This window comes from Anguilla anguilla, chromosome 18, assembly GCF_013347855.1.
Source record: "Anguilla anguilla isolate fAngAng1 chromosome 18, fAngAng1.pri, whole genome shotgun sequence".
NCBI lineage: Eukaryota > Metazoa > Chordata > Actinopteri > Anguilliformes > Anguillidae > Anguilla > Anguilla anguilla.
The window spans coordinates 10161716-10186525 of record NC_049218.1 but is presented as its reverse complement, the minus strand read 5'-3'; the positions used below and the strand labels follow the sequence as shown (position 1 = coordinate 10186525).

At 44.1% G+C, this 24810-nt stretch overlaps 1 protein-coding gene and 1 long non-coding RNA gene across 5 annotated transcripts; one reads left to right on the top strand and one right to left on the bottom strand.

The window, feature by feature from the left end:
- Window positions 1-273: 273 nt before the first annotated feature.
- On the top strand, window positions 274-1350 carry LOC118218503. The gene is made up of 4 exons (XR_004763423.1): window positions 274-463; window positions 549-623; window positions 858-897; window positions 1168-1350. It is a non-coding gene; the product is annotated as an uncharacterized LOC118218503 (long non-coding RNA).
- Window positions 1351-1424: 74 nt separating this feature from the next.
- Window positions 1425-22911, bottom strand: si:ch211-130h14.4. 4 transcript variants are annotated; one of them, XM_035401196.1, is made up of 14 exons: window positions 22830-22911; window positions 22023-22131; window positions 16794-16931; window positions 15557-15712; window positions 12382-12477; window positions 12002-12140; window positions 10956-11074; window positions 7054-7140; window positions 4992-5063; window positions 4590-4696; window positions 4131-4191; window positions 3701-3843; window positions 3187-3289; window positions 1427-3087 (listed from the first exon to the last, which is right to left on the bottom strand). In XM_035401196.1, the coding sequence occupies exons 2-14, from the start codon at window positions 22122-22124 to the stop codon at window positions 2905-2907; spliced, it is 1506 nt and encodes a 501-aa protein (XP_035257087.1). In that variant the 5' UTR covers window positions 22125-22131; window positions 22830-22911; the 3' UTR covers window positions 1427-2904. The 4 variants fall into 4 exon arrangements, with proteins under 4 accessions (XP_035257088.1, XP_035257087.1, XP_035257085.1 ...); XM_035401194.1 differs by having other exon boundaries at window positions 1428-3087; window positions 22757-22903; XM_035401197.1 differs by lacking the exon at window positions 15557-15712 and having other exon boundaries at window positions 1425-3087; window positions 22757-22904.
- Between the last annotated feature and the right edge of the window lie 1899 nt (window positions 22912-24810).

The window sequence follows — 24810 nt, the reverse complement described above, 5'->3', positions numbered from 1 at the left end:
TTTAAAAAAAAGTTTATAGGATATTTTGGTTTGTTATTCAATAAATGCGCATAGCCTATAACTGAATCCTTCTCAACCCAGGGTCCTTTTTTAAAGAACCACCGGTGCCCTAATACTTTTGACATGATACTGTATATATAACCTTGTAATGTAAGCTACATGAATGGCAGAACAGTGTTTACTTTAGCCTAATAAGTATAAGAATCATAGACCGAATAAAAGATAAGAATGAACTATACTTTATGTGAAACTGAAAGGGCTAACGACGATTGCTTCATAGTAGCGTTCTATTATCGACCCTTTCTACACTCGATTATTTTGGTCTTTAGTGTTCTAGGCGCCAACTTTCAAGCTGTCCGGGTCTTGGTTTTTCAAGAACGGCTACTCCTGGCAAATAATGTCTGAAATTAATATTCGTGAGAATCTCCGCGCGGCCGAAATTAAAGAACTGAAACAGCTGCAGGTAGGTTGTTATAACTCCTCTTAAAATGTAAGCAGACACGTAGCTCCGGAAGTTCCTGGGATAACATGTCATTTTGTGGCTACAGCAGGAACTTCTGGCGTTACGAAGAGTACGGTCATCTCTGCACGCAGTTGAGCGTATGGTGGGGTGTTTAAGCCAGGTAAATTATATCGCCTACGAGGTTGTAGTGATTTTGAGACGATCGCTTTTTAACTGTAAGATTTGTGATTCTACAGTAAAATAAATGCTTTGAGTATTACGAATCGATTTCCAACACCACTGATGACGTCACTCCTGTCATACCACAACAACAACTGCTGCTGCTGCTACTACTACTACTACTACTACTAATAATAATAATAATCACTATCATCATAATCAAATCTTTTCACAGAATGTTCAACTGGCAATTAAGAATGGAGATACGTTAGCAGGTGAGCATCCTTAAAGTCACTGGCGAATGACAAAGCAATGGTGTTTCATAACGTCCTCGTGTTGTGGTACAAGCGATACATTTGGACAAATTAATCCAGTGAATGGGATCATTAAAAATTCAAGCCAAGTCTGACATTCTAAATAACTGTATTTGACAGATCTGTGTGTGTGTGTGTGTTTCATTCCAGCATTATGAATTCAGTCTACATGTAACATGGATTTTTTCTGTATTTAAAACACCTTCTCAAAGACAACTGTTTCTTTCCTAGATCTTAACCAAGGCTGGAACGTTTTCTTCACTGGGAAAAAATGACCAGTGAATTCACTACCACAAGATCTCCACCCATATACAGTATTTCAAGGAACAAAGAATGCAGTGAATCTTCTTACAAGCTTATTTATATTAAAACATGAAAATATGCAATTCATCATATTTTCTGTCTCTGAAAATTTTCTAATGGATTTCCTATACTTCTAAAGTTTTTTTTTCTTGTGAAGAAATTTTTTAAAATATTCACTACAATGCTTAAAATGTTAATTTTGTATTCCTATTCAGTTAGTCTGAAAATGACAAAATATTAAAAATAGGACAAAACAGCTTTAAATTTCCCTTTTTACCCACAGAAAAGTTTTACAATTTGCAAGTTTATAATATTGCAACAGCATGTAAGAATATCCCCAACCTCTTACAGTGGGTTTAAATTTTACTTTAAAGCTTATCACAAGAGAATACCCAACTTCTAAAGCTTATCACAAGAACCTAAGGATACTCGACATCTGGTGAAGTCTATGGGTTGTAGACTTCAGGCACTCACCAAATGCAAAGGATTTGCAACCAAGTACTACATATGTTGACTTTAAGATCATGTTCATTTGTCTGATTACTTTTGGTCCCCTAAAATAAGGGGACTGTGTATAAAATGGGGATCACCCAATGTGGATGTAAATACCAAATTAAAGCTGACAGTCTGCACTTTCACCTCTTATTCATTGGTCCATTTCAAATCTGGTGTGTTGGAGGACAGAGCCAAAAAAAAAACCAAAAACAGTCTCTGTCCCAGTACTTACTGTCCATATACTGTACTGTACATATAAAAATGGCAAATTATTTTTCATTGCTCATCACTGCATCCACTGCTATCAATTGGGAAATGCCCAGATAAGCATGTGCTGATACCAGCTGCAGCCTCCTATCACACCACATTTTAAAAGTCAGGTACACACAGACATGAGTTGGAGGAAGGCACTAGTTATGCAGTTTAACAGGTGGAACTGCAGACACCCGTTCAACCAGCAAGGATCACTTATTTGCAGTGAGGCATTACCATCCCTGCAGACTAATACCGTCCAATCACTGGTTGAAGCAAGTGTCAGCTGTGTATTGCAGCACCTGGCTGCCAGCCACAGGCGTCACTGGCATGGTCTGGATTCTATACCACACTGTGGGGCCCACTTGTGAACTAGATCATGCCTTAACAAGATGAGCCACCCAGCAGGTCAAAAGGGAAACAACTTAGTAAAATTCATTTTTACTACGAAGTCAAGTTTCTTTTAATAATTATAACACTAATATTGGTATTATTGAACCTAGCTAACTGAAACATTGAGGATACTTAAAAACACTCAGAAGCGGAACAAGTTAAGATCTGAAGCAATATCAAGCTTCACAAATAATACAAAGGCTGAAAGGCACAACTGATAGTTGATTAGCATATATCCTGATTATGAAAAGATCAAGAATTTCTTGCTATCTCCGTGAAACTCTGTAAACTTGATATCTCTCTTTAAAACCATTCACACCATAACATAACACACAACGCTCACAAAGATCACATGGTTTTGTTCTTCATTCACATGTAATGCAGTGCCTCATAGAGCTCAAAAGTCCTGCTCAGTCACAGTCCTCCTCTCACCACGTTCTTGCAGTATGTTCAGTTTCTTCTGTGAAGCAGAGTTGGGCCCCTTCTCAGATTCTGGGTCCCCTACTGGTACCTGCCCTTACAGCATCACAGTCCAAATTCTAGCATAGCGTAACTGGGCACATTCTCACTTTTTTCTGCTTCAGGTTTTGTTGTTGTGGACAGTGTCATCGTTGTGGAGGTTCCTAGGACCGATGGACTTTCTGGACTTTCCAACGTGTTGGAATTCCCAACATAATTTGTCCAAGTTTTACAGAGACGGTCTATGACCTAAACGGAATCATACAAAAAGTATGTGTGCACGCGTTTCATTTTGACTTCAAACTGAACCATCACTTTGGACTCTTGTATGGGGAGACTTTTACTCACCACCACAGTGTGTTGCTGACTGACCTCCTCCAAGGTTAAAGGGTCAGGGGGCTTTGGGGCAACTATCTCTGCTTCTGCTGGGATCACCTCAGGAGTTGTGATGCTGAAATGGCATAAATTCCAAAAAATAAATGACCTTCACCAGGAGAGTGGGACACTCCTTCATTGAGCTGGTTTGCCTCATTCTAGGAGAAGGTGAAAATGGGCAGTGTGGTGTCAGGCAGGGGTTCCCAAACTCTGGTCCCAAAGGAATTGCCAGGGGTCCTCAGCAAATTAGTTTAAATAAAATGTTACCTTTTAATGTCCATGAGTATATATCTTTTCTTGAAATAGAAAGGTTTGGGAATCCCTGCTGTCATTGGAATGCTATAGGTTTCCAGAAGGGTTGCTACCATTTTTACCTCTGGGTCATAACGCTTAATCTGACTGAACAATGATATACTTCTGTATAAAGCACGCCTTGGATTTGCATCTGCTAATCATAGTTATCAATAATAAAATTCAGTCAGCCAACCGTGTTGGGGGCGCTGTGTTATGTTGTGGAGAAGGGGCAGAAGTCTCTTTCACGGTGGTCTTAGGTGGTAGGCAAGGCAAGAACTGTTTCCCAGTGCACTTCTGCTTCACTCTTGAGTCATCAGTAGGGAACACATACTGCATCTTGGGGGCGAGAAAGAGGGAACCCCAAAAAAGTAACTCAGCCATTTCAATAAATAAATTAATAAAATACTGGTTTCTCTTCATGAAACCATGTAGAAACAAATATTTTTCTCTCTAAAGTACCAGAAATTTACCATGAACATTTTTTGTCGCAAAACCCAAGGCATTACTCAAACATTTGTTATGATTTTGTTATGGTATAGTACATCTGCCACAATGTTGCCAAGATATAAAGGGTTCGGCAAGGCCTAAGATGTGTGTGTTCCAAACACAAGGACACCACTGACCAGGCTACGGATGCTGTTCTCCTCTTCCCAGTGTAGGGACATTCTCTTTCCATTCAGCAGTCTGTTCCAGAGTTCACACCAAACAAAGAAAAACAAACCCAGTGCAATTTTTTTTGTATCAAGTTAAATGAGGAAACTTCTCCCTCCTCCTCCTGCTGCTCAGTTCAAATTTTTTCCATATTTTATCCTCAACAGGATCCTAATGCAGTTACAAGCAACAATTTTCATTCTGTCCTGTGCATGTCCTGAAAAGCTAACAACAAACACACACCAACAGCATTCCCATTTGTGCAATACTCTATCTTCAAATTTACAATTTAAATCAAAGATTTATGAAGTTATTTGAGGCTTAATCTATATATCATGCTCAGTCTGGGTCATTCATTTTCAATGGGCTAATGTGATATTTCTAATCAATTAATACAGTGGTTTCATATGGTATGCAGTAGGCTTCCTCACCTCTGTGTGGCGGCCATGTTGGTGAGGGAACGGCTGTGCATGAGGCGCAGCTTTAGCACACTCAGCTCTGTTTCCCTTGTCTTTTGTGGTGGCTCGCATATCTTCAGCTATTGGTGGGAAATTACAGTGACATCACAGCAGCAGGAAGCATTTATCAATGACTGCCCATCAGGAAGAATAAGCAAAGTTCTTTTCTTCTTGGGATGGCAAAGAGGTTCAGTTTGCTGTCCCAAGCCGATGATGGTGGAAAAACATTAAAATCTTGTTTCCACGTTTCTTGTTTCTTTGTTCTCACTGAGATGTTCCAGAAGAATGTACATTATAAGGACATGTTTAAAAATACTGCACTCTTGACTGCCACTGAAATGTAGCATGTGCTATAAATTAAGTTGGCTCACTTACCTGGGAAAGGGTCCTGGGTTTGAACTGCTCCAGAAAGCCAGGCTGTAGGGTCGCAAACTTGGGCACAGTTACCTACCCCAAAATATAACACAAAAATACCTTTATGTGTAGTATCATGGGTAAGGAACAGGGCTTGTAAAAAGTTACAGGTTTGATTACCAGGTAGCACACTGTTATTTTACCCTTGAGCAAGGCACTTGAATTGCTTGAGTATGTAGTTAGCCATATAAATGGATATCAAGTTAAAAAACAAAAAAAACACTAAAAAGTAATAAGTAGCTCAATGGCAAAAAAACATACAGAGACAACCTGTGGTGAAACAAGAACACTGTCTGTTTACTGTTACATGGCACTAGCCTTGGCAATAGAATGCACAGGTAGATCTCTAAATTGGACAGCTACAGGTACTTGTACTCTGTGTGGCATGCATCAGCAGCTTTAGCAGGTGTGACACCTGTATTTAAATTAGTGAATTCACCTCGTAACCGTTGTGACTTTATGTTGGAATAAGACCTGCCTTCAGTGAATGTGTCACTCTTGTTAACTGACATTCTCACACTGAGAATTCCGTTCAGTGCTCCTGGTCTGGACTTTAACAGCCTTAAAGCCACAGCCAATGAATTTTACACGCCAACGTAAGTAACTTTAATTCACCTTTACCTCAGCGGAGAGAATAATGCGTTCAGTTGATTACTTATTCCCTGAATATTGCACACGAACATTTTTGCGCATATTGGTTATTAGTCACTAAAGAATGGCAAGAAGGAGGTCCAAGCTACATGCACCAGAATTAACAGTGGAGCCCAATAGGGTTAGAATCCCCCAGTCAGCACCCCGGTTCTGGCCGGGGTTTGCGGCCCTGGAGAAGATGGCTGTCTCTCTCCTGTGATGGATGGTGGGCTGCTGAGGCTGAGGCATTCTCCCCACAGACCTGTCAGCGGGTCCGGGGAGGGGGGGGGGGGATGGTGAGTAATACCCCTGCCCGCGGGCCGGCCCGGCCTGTCTGCCCGCTGTTTGCCTTCCCCCCGGCCCAGGCCTGGCTCTGTTTGCCCAGGTTGGGCTTGACGCCGAGGTGTGAGAAAAAAGAGAGTCATCCAACCCCGCATGCCTGTCCACATAACCCCCACCCTGCTCATCTCTCTCTCCCTCTCTCTCTCTCTCTTTCTCCCTTCCTTCCTCCTCCCACCGATCCCATCTCCTGCAACCCTTCTACACTGTCCTTCCTCTCCCCTGAAATTTCCATCTTTTCCCCTCCCTACTGTGAGCTTTCTACTTCATGCCACCTTCTTGCCTTTGGATCTCAACAAAAGAAATGAGAACCTCCATGTCTGAATCAGGGACAGTGTTGGGAGTTCAGAAGCAGAATGCAGAATACAATGGTATTACCACTTCTTGGGTATGTTGAGCAGGAAGCCTAATTTCTGTCATACTGTCCTGATATACAGCTGAGAATTAGCCATTGACCAAACTCAAATAAACTGAGTACATCGAGGTACAACATACTGGGTTCACCAACATCCATATTACGTATAGTACACATCCCTGTCAAATTAATAAACAGAACTATTGTTCTTTTTTATGGCATTATTGAGAGAGAAAGAGAGAGAGAGAGGGAGGTGGTGTCTCATTTTCTTGGTTTTGGAGCACATCTGTTCATAATTCTGAAGGGACAAATAAGTAAAAAATATGCGTGTCTAACATTGAGATGAGGCAGCTCATTAGTAAACCTGCTGAATATGAGCTAAGCCGTACGTGTTTATTCTTAAGAGTGCCAGCGAAGAAGCCCCAGGAGCTATTTCGGACACATTCTTCCGTGACAGTGCTTTGCATGGTGGTTCCAAATCTTACATGCTGCCTAAAGGTTTACTGGTTTTGGAGACGTTTTGTAGGAGGAAAGGGGGGGCACAGTACCCCCCTTTTAAAGCTCCAAAACCAGGACAGAGCCCCCCCCCCCCCCCCCCCATTGCTCACTCTGGGGGTGTATGCATCGCCCTGGCAGGTGTGTTTGCCTCTCAGTGCCCTATTTAAGTGGGATTACTGGCCCTGCGGTTTCGACACTTACCTTGGGAAACATTTGCTCAATCTCGGCCCGTTCCTGGGGGTGTTTGCCCCGCTGACGGTGCCCCGGCTCCCCCTCGGAAAGCACAGCCTGTTCACAGAGACCCAGCACAGAGGCAGCGGTCAGATAGCTTCACTGCAGAGCGCGCCCCGCTAAATACAATCAGGGGATCCGGTCGGAAAACACGGTCGGCGAGTACGGTTTTAATATAGACAGCATTTTTTTTTTAAATGGCAAATATCTATCAATATGGTCAGATAGTGCGGTCCATGGGAATAGTCATTCAATAAAACCAACACAGGTACACTGCTTTGAAATAAGCCCTGTACATTTTAATGGTCATGTCCCCTGAGAGCTCCCTACATCCTGTATGTATTTGTGTGCATTTAAAAAAAAAATTTTTAAAGGCAAATATCTATCAATTTATCGCCAGCAGGATTCCAAAACTGCTTAATATTTACTGTGAGATCATGAATGATGGTTAATATTAATAAAATAATGTATGAATGAAATGAATAGACAAGTACACATATATAGTCATATACATTTTTTCTGTATAATCTCTCACATTTACCTAAATTTATTTAGTCACTTTGATATTCAAGGCGAGTGCCTTTGGGAATGCTGTTAAGTCTTTATACGCACAAAACTCTCATATTTTGGTTTAGAAAGGCATAGTAAAATAGAGCAGTGGATTAGAATATGTCCTACACCATACCAGGGCTGCAGAAGGCTGTCACATCTGCGGATGAATGACAGTCACAGTAAACGTTTCATCAGGAGGTTCAGATAGCGGAATTATTACTTGAAAAGAAGTGTGGGGGCGGGGGGGGGGGGGGGGGGGAGGTCTGATATAGCTTTAATCTGGCTTTCCCAGGTTCAGGTTTTCCCAGACCCAACACAGGCCCATAGGTAGAACATTACAATGCACAGCTGCAAGTAAGCAAAGAGGCCCTCCACTAAAAGTGCCAAAGTGCTCATACACCTTCCACCCCTGCACACTGCCATCTCCCGCCTCACATCGAATCCGAATCCCCACTGCCTGTCACAGAGGCTCCTGTCCTGCTGTGCCATTGTGGGTTTATACCCCAGCCAGGCCATACCAGTGACTACTCTCCACCAGGTGTCCAGCGCTGTGACCCTGCAAGGTAGAGGTGGGGGTGGGGTGGGGTGGGGGAGGGGGGTGGGGGGGGGGGGTTGTGCACACCACGCCAGCCCGCCTGGTGCCGCAGGAGCCGGGCGCAGGCTCGGAACCCACGCGGGGCCGGTGCGGGAGCGGGAGCGGGACGTGACCCGCGGCGGTGCGCGTCGGGTTGTTAATATGTTCCTAATGATGTGCTACTTCTCAAGGGTAGCCTCCGCGCGGCGCGGCTCACACCTGATAACACTGCACACCCGGGTGACGGCACACTTTGTCTGCTGGGTGCAAACTGGCCCCCGCGCTGCGTCCCAGTGGGGCGCAGTTTACTCACGGCACAGTGCAGCAGGTAACAGGCCCGTACAAACCAGCCGTCCCGCACGGCCTCGAGAAACGCGCCACAGAGCAGCGAAAACGCCACCGCCGACCGGCGAAAGACGCTCCGCAGACAAGCGAGAAGACCCCAGAGACACGCCCACAACACCCCAGAGACACGCCCACAGCACCCCACAACACCATAGAGACATGCCCATAACACCCCACAACACCACAGAGACAGGCACAACACCCCAGAGACACGCCCACAACACCCCGGAGACACGCCCACAACACCCCAGAGACACGCCCACAACACCCCAGAGACACGCCCACAACACCCCAGAGACACACCCACAGCACCCCAGAGACACGGCCACAATGCCCCAGAGACACGGCCACAACGCCCCAGAGACACGCCCACAACACCCCAGAGACACGCCCACAGCACCCCAGAGACACGCCCACAACGCCCCAGAGACACGCCCACAACGCCCCAGAGACACGCCCACAACACCACAGAGACATGCCCACAACACCACAGAGACACGCCCACAACACCCCACAACACCAGAGACACGCCCACAACACCACAGAGACAAGCCCACAACACCACAGAGACACGCCCACAACACCCCAGAGACACAGCCATAACACCCTACAACACCCCAGAGACAGGCACAACACCCCAGAGACACGCCCACAACACCCCAGAGACACAGCCATAACACCCTACAACACCCCAGAGACAGGCACAACACCCCAGAGACACACCCAAAACACACCAGAGACAAGCCCATAACACCCCACAACACCCCAGAGACAGGCACAACACCCCAGAGACAAGCCCAAAACACACCAGAGACAAGCCCATAACACCCCACAGACACACCCATAGCACACAGCAACACCCCACAGACAAGCCCAAAACACCCCACAGACCAGCGAAAACACCCCAGAGACAGGAGAGGTGTAGGAAGACCCAATGTGCTGTAAAACAGCATGATTGTGTGTATGCTTCTGTGTTTGCGCAGTTGTGGTCTTTATATGTGTGTGTGTGTGTGTGTTTGTGTACGTGAGTGCACGTATGCGTGCATGTGTGTATATCTGTGCACATATATTCATTTACTGGTGCATGTGTGTGAGCATGTGTACCTGTAGGTATATGTACAGTATGTATGTATGTATATGTATAAGCCTATGCATTTATACGTCTATGTATATTTATGTGTGTATAAAAATGGCCGTTGTTTTCCGTAGAGACACAGGCAGACTGGCAGGCGCATGGCAACGTGAGGGCTCATGTCATTCTCTAATTGGATTGGGGAGATTGATCGGTGTTCCCACCAACATATTTGATTTATGGATGCGAAATTCAACACTGCAGAGACACAGCGACCCAGTACCTCCTCATAAAACCCATGAATGAACGACCAGCTGTGACCCATATGAGCTCATTCTGCCATTTCAGACAAATTAGCCTTAAAACCCTCATTAGAATGAAGAGGCGCAGTAGTCGATAAAGAGAATAACTGCCAATCTTTATGCAAACTATCTGACAACCTCAGAAGACTATACAGACAGGCCAGACTATATATACACAGACAGACAGCCAGTTAGTCAGGCACACAAATAATGCAGTTAGGCAGAGACTGGTCTCAGGATTAAAGATAGATCCTCAGACTTGATTCAAGTTTCTTGGCTCGGGTTGGTGGCAAAATTCCACAGAGCTCTAATTGCTTTGTTTTTGGGAATCGGGATCAGCATTTCTTGGACGCGTGGGGAATGTGGGTTGGCCGAAGGAAGGGCTTGCGTGTGGCAGGAGGGGGAGTGGGAGGGGGGAGGCCCAGGGGGGCAGGGAGACAGGGCTGACGGGTAGCCATGTTTGCCCGAGGGGCAGTAAGAATTTGTGCCAATGGAAGACTCATCAAAGTTAGCCTCTGTAACTCTAATAATCAAATAAATCAGAAATCCCCTCCCTGAAGGGGCCTGTCCCTCGAACACAACTCAGCTCTGTTCTGGCCACCCAGTATTAGGACGGCAGAGTCACTGTTTCTCCGAAAGGAAAAGTCACTGTGAAGGATGCTGTCTGTGAAAGCCCACGTGTCTCTGAAAGCCAGAGTGACTGTGAAAGCACTAGGGAAAGCAGGTAGTGTTCAGAGGAGGCCTACACTCTGCTGGCAGCCCTGGCATGGCACAGCTTGTAGCTTGTGCCACGTGGCACTAGGCATGGAGAGAAACCTCATCTCTCACTTCGGTGAGAAGCTCCACCCTGTCCCATAAAAACCCATACCCCGCCCCCCCCTGCCCACTGCACCCACCCTGCAGCTGGTCTAATCTGGCTCATATGCGCACACACATATCCTTGCACAAACAAACAAACACACACACACACACACAAGCTATAATGATACACAGCCAGTCACAATCACCCATTCTCTCAGTGCCTTACTTCTTCCTGGTGACTTTCTCCACCTGTAGTGATCTTTATTATAGGGGCTGGTCCAAATGTCTCCTTCTGAGTGAATCTCACTGATCTCCGATCAGGAGGAGCCGACCTTCCACCAATCACTGTAAACATCATTAATCACGGTCATCAACCTGATACACTGTGAAGTCAGAAATATGGGTAACAGTGTAGTACAATTACTACAGAACTGGGCATGTAACCCATAGCTGGGGTACTGGTGTTGTACCCTTCAGTGAGCCACTTCAATTGGCAGTTGACTATAAAAATAAGGTTTGTTTAACTTAGCGGGAGTAGTATCTGTCCATCCAGATAGTTTTGCTGAAATGTGACTGGTTTTCTAGCTGTTCACTGCAGCTGAACCTGGTGAAATGGACCTCTTGGGTCAAACTTTGTGCGGCATCAAAGCGCCAAAAATTCATGTTTGAAAAATTCAACAGTAACGTCTCTTTCCAAATGTAATTCTGCGGTTACTCCCAAACATCCACGGGGTTTAATTTGTGCATGGTGTCATTGAACTACTACTTCTACCAAAGTACGCCAACCATGCAGGCGTGCAGGCAGACTAGCACGAAACTTGAGTGGTGGTGATGTGAGGGAATGCGATATATATAGCCACTTGTCAGCGAGTATATCTGTATAGCACATAACAGATTCAAAATTTATGGTTGAGATATTAACAAGTGTAATTTATGTTGTAGAAATGATACCCGTTAATATCTCAGCCATGAATTTTGAAGCTGTTATGTGCTTTAATAAAGTAAGTTGCTAACAAGTTGCTACATGGAAACTACAAAAGATGACTCATGACATTTCAGAAAGAATTATGTGGAGGGACAGTTACTCTGGGTAGGGTGGAAACATACCTAATTTCATTTTTGGGGCGAACTGCCCCTTTTTTTACTTCAGTAAAAATATCCAGCAGTATAAATGGATAGTATGTAAAAATACAATCGATGTAAATAGCTGTGGATAAGATGGGCAACCAGAATGTAATTTAAGGTGAAATGTAATGCATGCGACCACTCAACTGATCCCCTGGATCTCCCTCAGTCTGGACTCGAGCCGGGCCTTGTTGCGGTTCTGCCCCACCATGGACCAGAAACGCTCCTGGTCCTGCTGGGTCTTCAGACAGCCGCGCTGGGCCAGCTGGTTCTGCAGCTCCACAATCTCAGGGAGGAGACAACCCAGTGCAGTTACCACACCACAGCAGATGTCCAGTCAGCTTACAAAACGGAAATTTCACCCAGATGGATGACATACATTGGTGGATTACCCCCCTTTCTCCATAAATCACGGTTATTAATGTGCTACATAAATTCAATCCATTATTATTATTATTATTATTATCATTATTATTATTATTAAGCTGTCCGATGAGCTTCTGTACTTCAGCCACTCTGAGGCCTACCAGGTAGTAGCCAGTTTTGGGCAGAGACCTCAGGTATGCGTCGTTGTGAGAGAGAGCACAGAACGGCAACCTCTGCCCTGTGACTCCGCCCTGCAGCTGGGACGCCGTAAAAACAGACAACAAAGGACAGACAGACAGACAGACAGACAGACGCACACACATAAGTACAAACACATGGAGAGAGAAAAGTAAGAGAAGAAAAGCAGGATAAAATCCCGCATTGATCATTTTTGTCATTTTATCTTTTTTTAAAAATTTAAAATAAAACAGATTCCTTTTGGTTCAGTCACGTTCCAAAGTTAATTTAAGTTCTCTCATGCAAACTCAGTGTGAGGACTCCTGATGGTGTGCTTAGTAAGTCAGCTTGATGTACAGAAGGCCTTATGTGGCCACACTCTGAAATACAGTGACAACAGCGGATTGTTCATGTCATGTTAATGTATGGCTATGGGTGAGACTGAATCCCAAAATCTTTGAGAGAGAGAAAGAGAGAGAGAGAGAGAGAGAGAGAGAGAGAATCCTTGAATGAGAGAGACAGAGAGAAAGAGTAGAATCCTTGAGAAAGACACCAAGAGAAGAAGAGAGTAGAATCCTCGAGTGAGCAAGACAGTTGATTCCGTGAGTGAGCGACCGAGTGAGAGAGAGCGGAAGAAAGAGAGGGAAAGGGCAAGAGCGAGGTGAGAACAGCACGGAGGATGGGTGCCTTTCAGTAGCTGAAAAAGAAGGACACACAGAACAAATGAGAAGTAAACACGCAGCCACAGGAAGCCGTTAACTACAGGGGGGGACCAATTAGGACCCAGCAGGTGTCCTTGGCTTTGCCTGCGTTGGCCCTGCCCCATTGCGGTGGCTGTAGACAGAGCCCCTTGGCCCAGGCTGAGGAAACAACAGGGCAGTTTCATTTGTTCGGCAATTTGTACCAAAGGATTCCTGCCGACAGGCCCATAAAGCCTTTTACAGCTCTCCCTTTGTCTTCCCTCTCAGTCCAGGTCATTAGAGGAGACAATTACAGCCTCCTGAAGAAGCTCAGCTTTTATAGGAAAAAGAAGATAAGACAGGATCCTGAGAACCCCCCCCCCCCCCCCCCCCCCCCAAACCCCTCATCAACTTCCACACTCACTCAGAGATGAGGGGAGACCATTATTGCCCACGTCACAGACAGACGTCCAAAATCAAAGTCAATCGCAGCTCGTCAACAACTTGAGAAGTCCTTCCCGGTCAGTAACCGCTTATATATCTCACTTTTCAAATGGTATCAATAGCAGGAAATTGTTCAACATAGTATTTACTAAACACAATGCACTGAAAAATGTATGCGTTTTTTTTTTACATCAATAGCTGTCAGACTGGTGGACAAGACAGACATGAAATTGTACCACCAACTAGTGACCTTGATGTATTTTACAAGGACAAACGTTCGTGCTAAGCTGTTCAGAAGAAACCCCAGAAGCTTTAAGATTCCATTTTTGAATTTTTATATTAAAACAACCCTCTAGACACCTAGTTATGATTTCCTACTTTAGAGCATACTTTTAAAAACCCACTGCATCTCTAACTGCCCCAAAAATATTCTATGACTAACTCCAAAATGAAAAAAAAAAAAACGATGAGGCAGTTTTGTAAATACTCTGTGACTAATCAGGATTCTGTTTTTCATTTTGGAGTTCTTGTCTAAGTTAATTTATTTCAACACTTGTGAAAAGCACTATTGGTTTGTGACAGGAGCTGTCTATTTGGATCAAAGCACAGTGTATGTACCAGAACGTTCAATTGTCACCCTCAATGGGGGGGGGGGGGTGTTTACTGAAATTAATACATACCAGTACTTGACTTGAATCTGTATTTGGAGCTGCACTATGGGGTGGGGGGGCGTGGGGGGGGGGGGCGCTCGTCGCTCTTCTCCCTCCCAGTCTGCACTAACAGCTCAGGGGAAATGCATGGCTCAAAGGGCTTCAGTTGTTAATTGCCGTTCTAATGATCTAAATAATATGCATGTCACTTTGGGAGGACAGCCTGGCTACCCTCCAGTAACTCTTAATGCAGAGCCAGGATGGGGCTGGGGGGGACTGGGGGGGACTGGGGGGGGCCGGGGGTTTCGGTAGGTGCCGGGGGAGTGTGACTTTGATTTTCCGGGTTGTGTATTTGAGCTCAGACGCAGTCGGGGAAGAGCCTTTGTGGGGGGGGTGGGGGGGTGGGGGGGTTGGTGGCAGATAGGTCCCATTACCATAAACCACACAGCCCCACAGCCGCAAGGGTCCCACACAAAAGCTCACCTGCAGCAATTCATTTATTACAGCCACGGCGGAAAGTGTCATCACACAGTGTGCCTGCGTGGCACAGCCACTTACAGGCTGCACTTGCAGGCTGGTCTAAGTTATCGAATGGAGCTCTACCCCCATGGGCTAAAATCATCAAGTGAAGTGACAGAAATCAAGCCAAACGGGGAAAACCATGAAGCTAGAAGAGAGTGTGTTAAGACATGTGAAGCCTCAGGTCAAGCCCCTGTAGACCACACTAACAGCCATATACCCCAAAGTCAGACCACGGGAACCCCAGCAAGTGAACTCTCCCACAAAACTCTGAATCATCCCAACGCTTAACTAACACATTTATATTGTAAAAACTGACCTTCAGTAATGACCTAATGTAATGTAATACATTATATTACATTAAATACTGTATTCTGAGTGCTCAATACATGCACTTATATTGTGTAAACCAATTTTTTTCCTCTACCGACATATCATATCTATAGTAGTCAAAGACATGTAGCAATGAGGTTGGTGTCTGTAGCACAAGGAGACACTGCCACCAGCTGGTCATTTATAGTAAGCTCACTCATTTGTGAAGAGTTAGTCGGTTTGTGTGAGTGTGTGTGTGTGTGTGTGTGTGCTTGTGTGTTGCGTGTGTGTGTGTGTGAGGGAGAGGCAGAGACAGAGAGAGAGAAAGAGTATGAGGCAGGTCAGGGGGATGTGTTTTTTTGTGTAACTGTGTGTATGTGTATATGCACTGCATGTATGTGTATATGGGCTGTGTGTATATGTGTGTATATGGGCTGTGTGTTTGTGTGTGTATATGGGCTGTGTGTGTATGTGTGTACATGGGCTGTGTGTGTGGCTGTGTGTATGTGTATATGGGCTGTGTGTATGTAACACACATGCGGGGGGAGTGTTACCTGCTCTCTTGAGCTCTCTGGGGGTTTATGGGTGGGTGGCTCGCGCTGTTTAATCTCCTGTCTCTGTTTGCTGACTTTCTGCCTCAGCAACGCCGCATAGCGACGGCGCATGCCACCCTGCAGCAGGTGCATGTTCCTGTACACCTCTAGATGGCGCTAAAGACAAGTACAACAATCAGTTCTTTCACTGAGCCAGTGCAGTTTGGTCAGTTCAATACAAATACAATTAAAAAGCCAAATTGTGCGCGCAAAGAAAATCTCAGCATTTATTTTAAAAATTTAATGTAAATTGAACCCAGACCTCGGCAATCACACAATTTCCTTTTCATTCTCTCATTCTTTAATTAGCCAATGTTCTATATTTTATTATACCAAATGAAAACCTCTTCAACCGTTGGGCTAAAGACAACAAGGAAAATGAACAAGGAAGCAGTGTGTGGTGGTTAGAGTACCAAACGTCTCGTAACTGGATGTTATGAAGCAAAACACTGGTGCTGATATCCTTGTTTGAAGAATAATGGAAAGGGGCATGCTGGCATGCTGGTATGTCTCATCAGGGATGTGTTCGATAACATCCAAGCTTAATAAGTGAGACACTATTTTTCAGAAATGATTTTTCACTCGATGCCTGGCTTTAGCCTGCTCAGATGACTGACATTATCAGCACGGTTTCCGTGTTCATTGTAGGAAAACCCACTTAGTGGTACCGGTGAAATTTCCACAGCACGCACCCACCCCTTGCTTGTACTCCCTGGGTCTATCAGGACTGAGGTGCTGATGTTACAGGGTCCTGCAAAGAGGTCTCAACACTGGAGGGACTATGTCCTGCTAGAGGACATACCCATCAGTCGAATACATTCTGACCGTCTTGACTGAGATCAGCCATCAGAAGGCTGTTTCCTACCCGTGCCTGCACTCTGCAGACAAAACAAACTCGGAACAAACACTGCAGTCTAATTTCAGCAACTTTCAACCTTGGGCACCACAGCAATGACACAGTGGGACACTCTTTAACCTTGTTTCGCGCTAATGATTTTCAGTGAATGCAGTAAACTATACTTCGCTTTGAATTTCATTACCTCATCACCAAGACAACTTTACTGTGCAGAGTTCTACACCTTAGTGGACTGACAGGTTTTCCATTACATAACTGCAAACCTTGGCACAGTGGCTAAGTTACTGAGTAGTATTGTGTGATGAAGAATAAACAGACCCTGATAATGCCATATACATCTACCTGAGCCAGGATGGTTTTCTGTTGGATCTTGGCCTCCTCCTCTAGGTCACTACGGGGGGACACCAGGAAACCTTCGGCACGACCGTCCTCATCCTCACCGACTCGACTCTGTTTCTTAAATTGTTTTTTCTCAGTGTCCTGCAAAGAATCAAAACAGAGAGCAAAGGTCTCTCTTTATTTCTTTCTCTCCCTCTCTCTCTCAAACACACACGCACACACACACTCACACAGTACCAGTAAGGTTTTCTTGTAAAAACCACCCACAGAAAAGGCTTAAAGACACTATATATAGTAGTGTCCTTCGTGAGCAGAAGCACTTGCGCAGCTTCACAGAAAGTGCTTGGAATGATCACAGCTCATAATCACCCACCTCCCATCCCCCCATTCACCTTCCACTTCCTAGAAAACAGTTTCATAACGCTGCTGTCTGGGCACTGTCTAGCAGTCACGTCAGCTGCTGTTATTATCCACAAAGGTCAAACGTACACACACATACACACACACAAACAAACACAAACACACACACACACACACACACACACCCTCACAAACACAGGCACACACAAACACACACACACACTCACAAACACACATACACAAACTCACAAACACATGACCACACACACACACACACACACACAGCACAGTGGTCTCTTATATAATCACAGCCGATGACGGTACAGGGCCCAATTCTTTGAAGTCTCCGCACAACAGCACCACAATAGTGCCAGACGAACAGAAATGAAAAATAATGTCAGCGCGTATCCTGTAATGACGTCAGAGTGCTGAAGAGAGTCAGTCTGTTCTGCACCTAGCTGCGCCACTTCAGGCATAAATGCCATCTATTTCCTGTATGTGTGCGAGTCAACGTGCAGGAGCTGATCAGGCAGGGACCAGGAAGCACATGTGCAAGGGAGCGTCGGAGAACAAGGCCAAGGGCTCTTATCACATCACTCAGAACAGAGATTTCTCATAATGGGCTCGGTACATTGCACTACAGTCACTCAGCAGACGCTCACACATTGCATTTAACACATGAAAGGCACAGAGGCCCTTCACACTTATTTATAATGAAAAAGTGTAATGTCAGCTTAACAATCAACAATTTGCACTGTAATTAAATAAAGTACCACTAGACAGATAACCCATCACCAGACACAAGGATTCTCAGTATAGCAGGGCAGCGGTCAAAGTGCTGGACACAAAGGGACCCAGGCACTGTGGTGATGAATCTTGGTGCTGTAGGATCCAGTAAGGCACTTTAATCTCAGATGAAAATTCCAACCAAACACAAGTGCCAAAGCACAAGTGTCCGAGAGGCGACAGAACAAGCACCATAAAGACATTAAGCTAACATTTAGCGTAAGGACTGGGGGTCCCTGTCCCGGACAAATACAGCTGACTGGACGCTCGAACACATGCGGTTTCTGTTCTGTAACTGCTCCATTATCCTCCATGAGGGGGTTACAAGAGCCTTAAGGAGTGACCCTGACTTATGTTAGACAAGCTACTTCACATTCAGTCTGCTTTACTTCAAGCACTCTTCAAAAGCTTCTGAAGACCAAATTAATTAGCCGGTGCAACAGCCCTGTTTCTGACCTGTGCACTTAACAGGGTCAAGGGAACATTTGGTTTTCACGGTCTGTCTGAGGTCATCCAGCCCGTCTTCTGATTGCAGCCCATTTTCAAACAGTCATTTATATTTGTCAGATGGAGCTTCCCAGTTTGAGTGCGACGGCAAAATTCTTTCACACGATCAGTTAGTTGAAAGGACGACCAAAGACAAAGCCAGACAAAACATCCAGAACAATCTTTTCCCTGATGCGTGATGAACTTTTGCCATAGAGTTACTTTTGTGGGGTGGGGGGGGGGTGTTGCCTATGAACTGAGAGTGACCTTTCATACTGTCAGTTAAAAACACCATGTGGTTGGCCACACAGACTGTCGCGGCTGCGGAGTCAAGGGGGATGAAGCGTTGTTGACAGAGGGTGTGTGGGTGGGGTAAGACTTCACCCGTACCACCGCCAGACGACGGGCTCAAGCGTCCCCGCTTTTCCGATCGGGGAAGGGCGCCGGCGCCCCGGCTCCGCCCTGTCCCTGGCACGGCCTCCCCAAGGAACAGGTAAGTCATCCCGCTGTCAGCCAGTCAATGGCCAGATTCTCTGTTTTTACGGCCCGGGTCTGTTTAGGAAGTGGCTCCTTTGTCTCCTCACACAAAGGGCATTAGAGGAAGACAGCATTTATAAGCTCCGTTGCCACAGGAATAGTCAAAAGGCAAATGGGGGTGGGGGCACCCAGTACCTTCGTTATAAGGTCCGTCTTTAACGACAAATGGTGGTGAGTGAAGATCCTGGGGAACGCGGCGGTGGGTTGTTTTTGCTACTGAGTTCCCATCAATCTGGGGTTGGGCAGCCCAACCTTCTGTGCCACACGCTCCCACACTGTCAGACACAGGGGTGGCAGGGAGGGGGTAAGAGAGAGGAACCATAGCTCCCCTTTATGCTCCTAATGGTCTTTACTGTTCGGTATCCACGGAAACCGAGAGTCGCAACACAGAGAGGAGGGTAAGGGAGAGAGGAACGGAGAAGGAGAAAGAACGGGGCAGAAAGAGAGAGGAAGGAGAAAGCGATTGGGAGAACAGAGGCCGGTAGAAAAGAGGGGCGAAGAGGAGGGAGGAGGGCAAAGCTAAGAGAAAGAATAGAACCAAGGTCGGAGATGGTGTTGCCAGTTGTAACCAAGACGACCCTCGTGGCCGTTGTTCTAGCCTGCCTTTCTTTGCTGACGGACGGGCTGAAGGCACACAAGGGCCCGATTTCATAAACCCCAGCGATGATGTAAGCCGATTAGCTGCGGGACGGACCTCCCCGGGGTACGGGGAGCCTCTGCGAATGGAAACGGCGTTCCTCTCGGCCAGCGAGGGTGACGGGGGTCACGCGCGGGAAACAATGCCTCGATTGAGGCCTCACAATGACGGCCATTACATTACTCATCCCCAGGGAGGCGAAACCCCAGGTACCATTCAGGGAGAGAGACTACGTCTCGGTACATACTGACTGGACCCAACCGCCGTCTGCTTCAGACATAATGTTCTTCACTGATCACATCCTCAACACCCAACCTCATCACTATAACCCAAGAGAGAGTGAGAGTGAGAGTGGGGCGGGGGGGGATTGCAAAAAATAAGGCACTTAAAATAATGGTGCTAAAAAAAAATCTAACTAAATTATGATGTGCAAAGCAAACGCAAAATTCTGATTAACGGATGAAATACAAGCTTTCTTTCTGTGGCACACAGTCTGCCCTGCTTTCATGTTTTTATTGTATTGTCACACAGAGGGGAAGCAGAGAGGGTAACAGACAGAGAAGGGATTACAGTGAAGAAAGGTCCGTGGGGGGAATGAAGCCCCCAACCAAGCAAAGGAATTCATATATGGGTTGAGATATAAATATGATGTAAATGTAACATCAACTTAACTTTTCTCTTGTTGTCTGGTTTCAGTTCAGTTTAGTACTCTCCGCAAGAAAGCCACTTGAAAGAGTTTCAAATTGACTTCTAGGAAATCAGTCTCTACCACAAAAAAGGTTCTGCAGTTCACAATTAAAGACACAGCAAACTGGAACTAATCATGGTGGAAGAGCTATTGAATAGAAGAACCCCTTTCTGATTTTGAAGGGGCTATTTTTCCAGTTTACCGGGCAAATGTTGCGGTCCCTAACACATATCTTACCCCTTGTTAAATGATATAGTTCTGCAGAACAAACTGAAATCTAGCTTTGGTTTCAGCATTTTTTATTCTGCTCTGTCTTTGACATTGAAGTCTAAATATAAACAGTTTAGCTCCAGTTGACAACACAAGGAAACAAGGTGGTAAAACTCCTAAATACGGTACTGTGTTGCAGTTGAAAGCTGTCCAAGAAGAATGTGGTAAGGACAATGCAGTCAAATTAAACATTTTGCCACTTCCCCTGTAATTCTACAGCCTAAGGAGAAAGTGTGTTGTCTGTCAACTCTATAGAGTCATACATCTGCACTACATGCCAAGAAATGTGAATGGATGAAGTGTAGATCAAAATAATGGATGATAAACATGAAAACACCTACTTAGTACTCCTCTCACACGGTAGGTCATTTAAGGGTCACAACTGGTTGGTACTGGGAAATCCCCAGATTACAGCCACAGAGAAACATCAACTCAATTAGCATAAGTCTAAAGAGATGCCAGTTCTCCTAATAGGCAGTTTCCAAGATTTACAAGAGCGTTCTTCTGAAAATGAACACTGAATTGATCCCCCTAACAGTGTGAAGACATTGTCATAATTTGAAAAACTTGAAAACTTTTTTTGCAATGGACATCACCTATGCCATAACTGCAAGACTGTTATATCTTTTTTTATATAAAGTAGTACATTGTAGACCTCATTCCTACCTCTCTACCCTGTAAATCCTAACAGTTATCAGCTATGTTCTACCAACTTTAATTTTCCTACTAAGCACCACTGTCAGGGAATACTATGCGAAAACAGCTGAAACAACACCCTCACAAAGCTCAGAGATTTTAAACTGTGTAAAAATCATGCCAGAGAAGTTTATGTATTTTAAATCACAAGATAGGCATTGTTCTAAGTATGAATAGTCTTTTCTATTTCTTTTATGCATGACTGTACTTAGGCATTGTTTGTTATTTTTGTTAACTGAAACATTTTATATGTATTGCTGTCACCTTGGCCAGGCCTCTCGACAAAAGGGATTTCATCTCTGTAAGACGTCCTGGCTAAATTAAGGATAAATCAATAAAATCAATAAGCAGTTCCACAACAACCACTCTAAATCTGTTTCAAGTGGATCTTGTATTAACTACATGCAAACTGGTAGTACACATTTAGCAAATGCTCCATATGTATGCCAAATGATAATGACAAGTTTCCCAAATAATTTGGGGATTTTCTGATCGCCATCAGTCCTACCCCCTTAGTTTTGTGTAGTGTGATAAAGCTGTTATATAGTACAGGTAATGAAAACAGTACTGGGCATGGTATGGACACAGCCTACTGACCCTCATAATATAGTTGATCTTAAATTCAACAGCAGCTAGACATAACAGATTAACTGTTCACAAAGGACTGTGAAACCTGTACACATTTGAAGAGACACAGACAGCTTTCCAAATGAATCCTATGGTACATATATGCTGACATTCATGCATTGATTCTCCAGTGAATAAAAATTACCTGTTTGATACATCCGGTTGACACGTATTTATCCAAAATTGAAGGAAGGCTACTCGTGTGATGGATGTCAAGGCCCTTATATTTCATCTTCAGATCACACATCTGTCACCTTGAATGTAACGACAGCAAAAGGCTCACCAGTTAACACAGATGTTACGAATGCTACTTTAAATGACCTTAACCTTTGTATACCTGCCTGCAAAACAAATTTCCCTCTGGGGACAATGAAAGTATCGATTGATTGTTATGACGATCATAGAAGATTCATTTGTCAAAACGCAGGTATGCAGTACACTTTAACCAGTTTAAGAATATACAGTGCCGCACTGTAACACGTACACAGGTTGTTGTTATGCTTAGTAGGACTATTTATCATCATAATGGCCAAGTGGAAGAAATGTGTACCGCGTGTACTAAAGAGGAAAAAGGGAGGTTACACATCCTTATCACACCTACTAATAAGCATACCATTTCAAGGCTTTCTTCGCAGCTAGTTAAAACGTGCGTGTCTATGTATCACCTTGATCAAGGCCATCTCGTCGCCGTCCGAACATAAATATTTTCTGTCCGTCACATAGACTGTATACACAAACGTCATCAGACGTGCAAATAGGCTAAAATATTACTGTAGTTATTTTTTTATTTTTTTATTTTTACGGTTATCATTGTTAAATGTATCTTTAACGTCACTCAATGCAGGACTTTCTTGAGAACTATAAACAGAAATGACTTACTTCATGTCCTTTCGGTGTGACAAACAAAACAATCAAGATCAGAAAATATCTCGAAAAAGCTCAGCACACTTACAATGGTAGCCGGGCCATCTGTAGTCAAAACATACAGCGTGATCGCCCACAATGCACCACTGCCATTTTCAATAAAACTTCGGTAACCGGGTTACCAACAAGAACTGCCAGGTCTTTGTATTGCGACTTTAATAAATACCTTTACAGATTTAACGGGTCAGATTCAGTTTCGTTACGCATAATGTGAGGTCATGTAGCATTAGTTCACATTTAACAACTTTCCACATGTAGAGAATTCTAAGTTGTACATTGTGTAAAAACAATAATCAAATTAAAGGGTCATGTTTTATAAAGACGTACGCTTGTAAAACAGGGAGAAAATGTGTATATACTCAGATGATTTTGTTTTGAAACAGAACAATGATAATGGACACATTGTGTGTATGTCTGCATGCACGTGTGTGGATGGAAGCCTTGTATATATTTATTTATTTATTTATCAACCCATTAGTTCAATTGAACTATTCTTCCTGGGTTCATATACAAATACACTGCACATACATGTAAATCTGTAAATTTAAGTAATGAATAACAATTATATAAAAGCACAGTAAAAATGTAAAATGATAAGATTTTTATTATTTATTTATTTATCTCATTTTTTTATTTATTTTTATTTTTTAAACAAATTTTAACTCCAGTTCAAGGAATGGTAACAGCAGCCTGCTGCACTTGCATCTTGACCTGTCTTTTGAAAGTTTTCAAAAATACATCCCTGGTTACATATAACCTGGTTAATTATTTTGCTTTCTTGTTTTGTTAAATTAGTGTTCCCACTCTTGACCGGATTTGGAGCGTGTTTGCACACCATTAGCTGGGCTGAATGTGAAGAAGGTGTGGAAGTGACAGTTGACTGAGGATATTTATGTCGCACTCCTTCCCCACCCAAAAATAAACAGTAAATTACCCAAGCACATAATCTCCTTACTTCAGCAACAGATGCGGACAGATTCCCACACCATTACCCGTCCCAGCTGCTGAGGTGTGTTATGCCACCACTTCCAAGCCAGAAAACCAGCGTGAAAGCTCTGGTAATTTTAATATAGTCTGAAATGTGAAAAGAGTTTTGTTCAGGTAGCTCTTGTGTGGTATATTATGCTCCAGAGCTGTTTCTTGGTGCAGTGATGATTATCCAGCTGTGTAAGTAGAGTGGTCCCGGTTTCCAATTATTCCCAAGATTTTAAATCTGGAGAAAACTGTAACATGATACCAATCAAATGGATCTCAATCATCAATCAATATTTTACCTGACAGCATTTGGCAGTGTAGTTTCAGATCCTACAATAAGAAAAATACAGTCAGCTCCACAATGTTTGGGACAAAGGCATTTCTTTTTTTCTTTATTTGGCTCAGTACTCCACAATTTTAGATTTGAATCAAAGAATTCATGTGTGGTTAAAGCATGCAATCTCAACTTTTATTGAATCTCTTACACATCCATGCCTGCCTCTTGAAGAATGTTTCTGATCTGTAGAATAGGTGTTTGGGGGTTTTTCTTCATTATGGTGAGAATTTTTCAATTGTAGAGGCCTTTCTTGGCGTACCAGGCCCACTGCAATTACAGAGCTCACCAGTGCTTTCTTTTTGTCTCACTATGTTCAAAATAGTTGATTTTGGTAAGCTTAAGCTTTGGCCTATGTCTCTGACAGTTTTTTTTATTATTCCTCAGGCTCATAATGGCTTCTTTGACTTTCATTGGCACAACTCTGGTTCTCATGCTGACAAACGGCAATAGCAGAGTCCAAAGGCAATCAAAAGCCTAATCAAAAGAGGAACACTAAGGAAGCAATTGAACACAAAGGACTAATCAGAAACACCTGTGAAGCCATCTGTCCCAAACATTATTGTGCCCTGAAATGGGGGGACTATTTATAAAAATTTATATCATTTCTAAATGGTGAAACCAAAATGTATAGAGAATATATTTATATACATTTGGTTTAAATACATCCCACCTGGCATGAGATCCCCTTATTTAAATG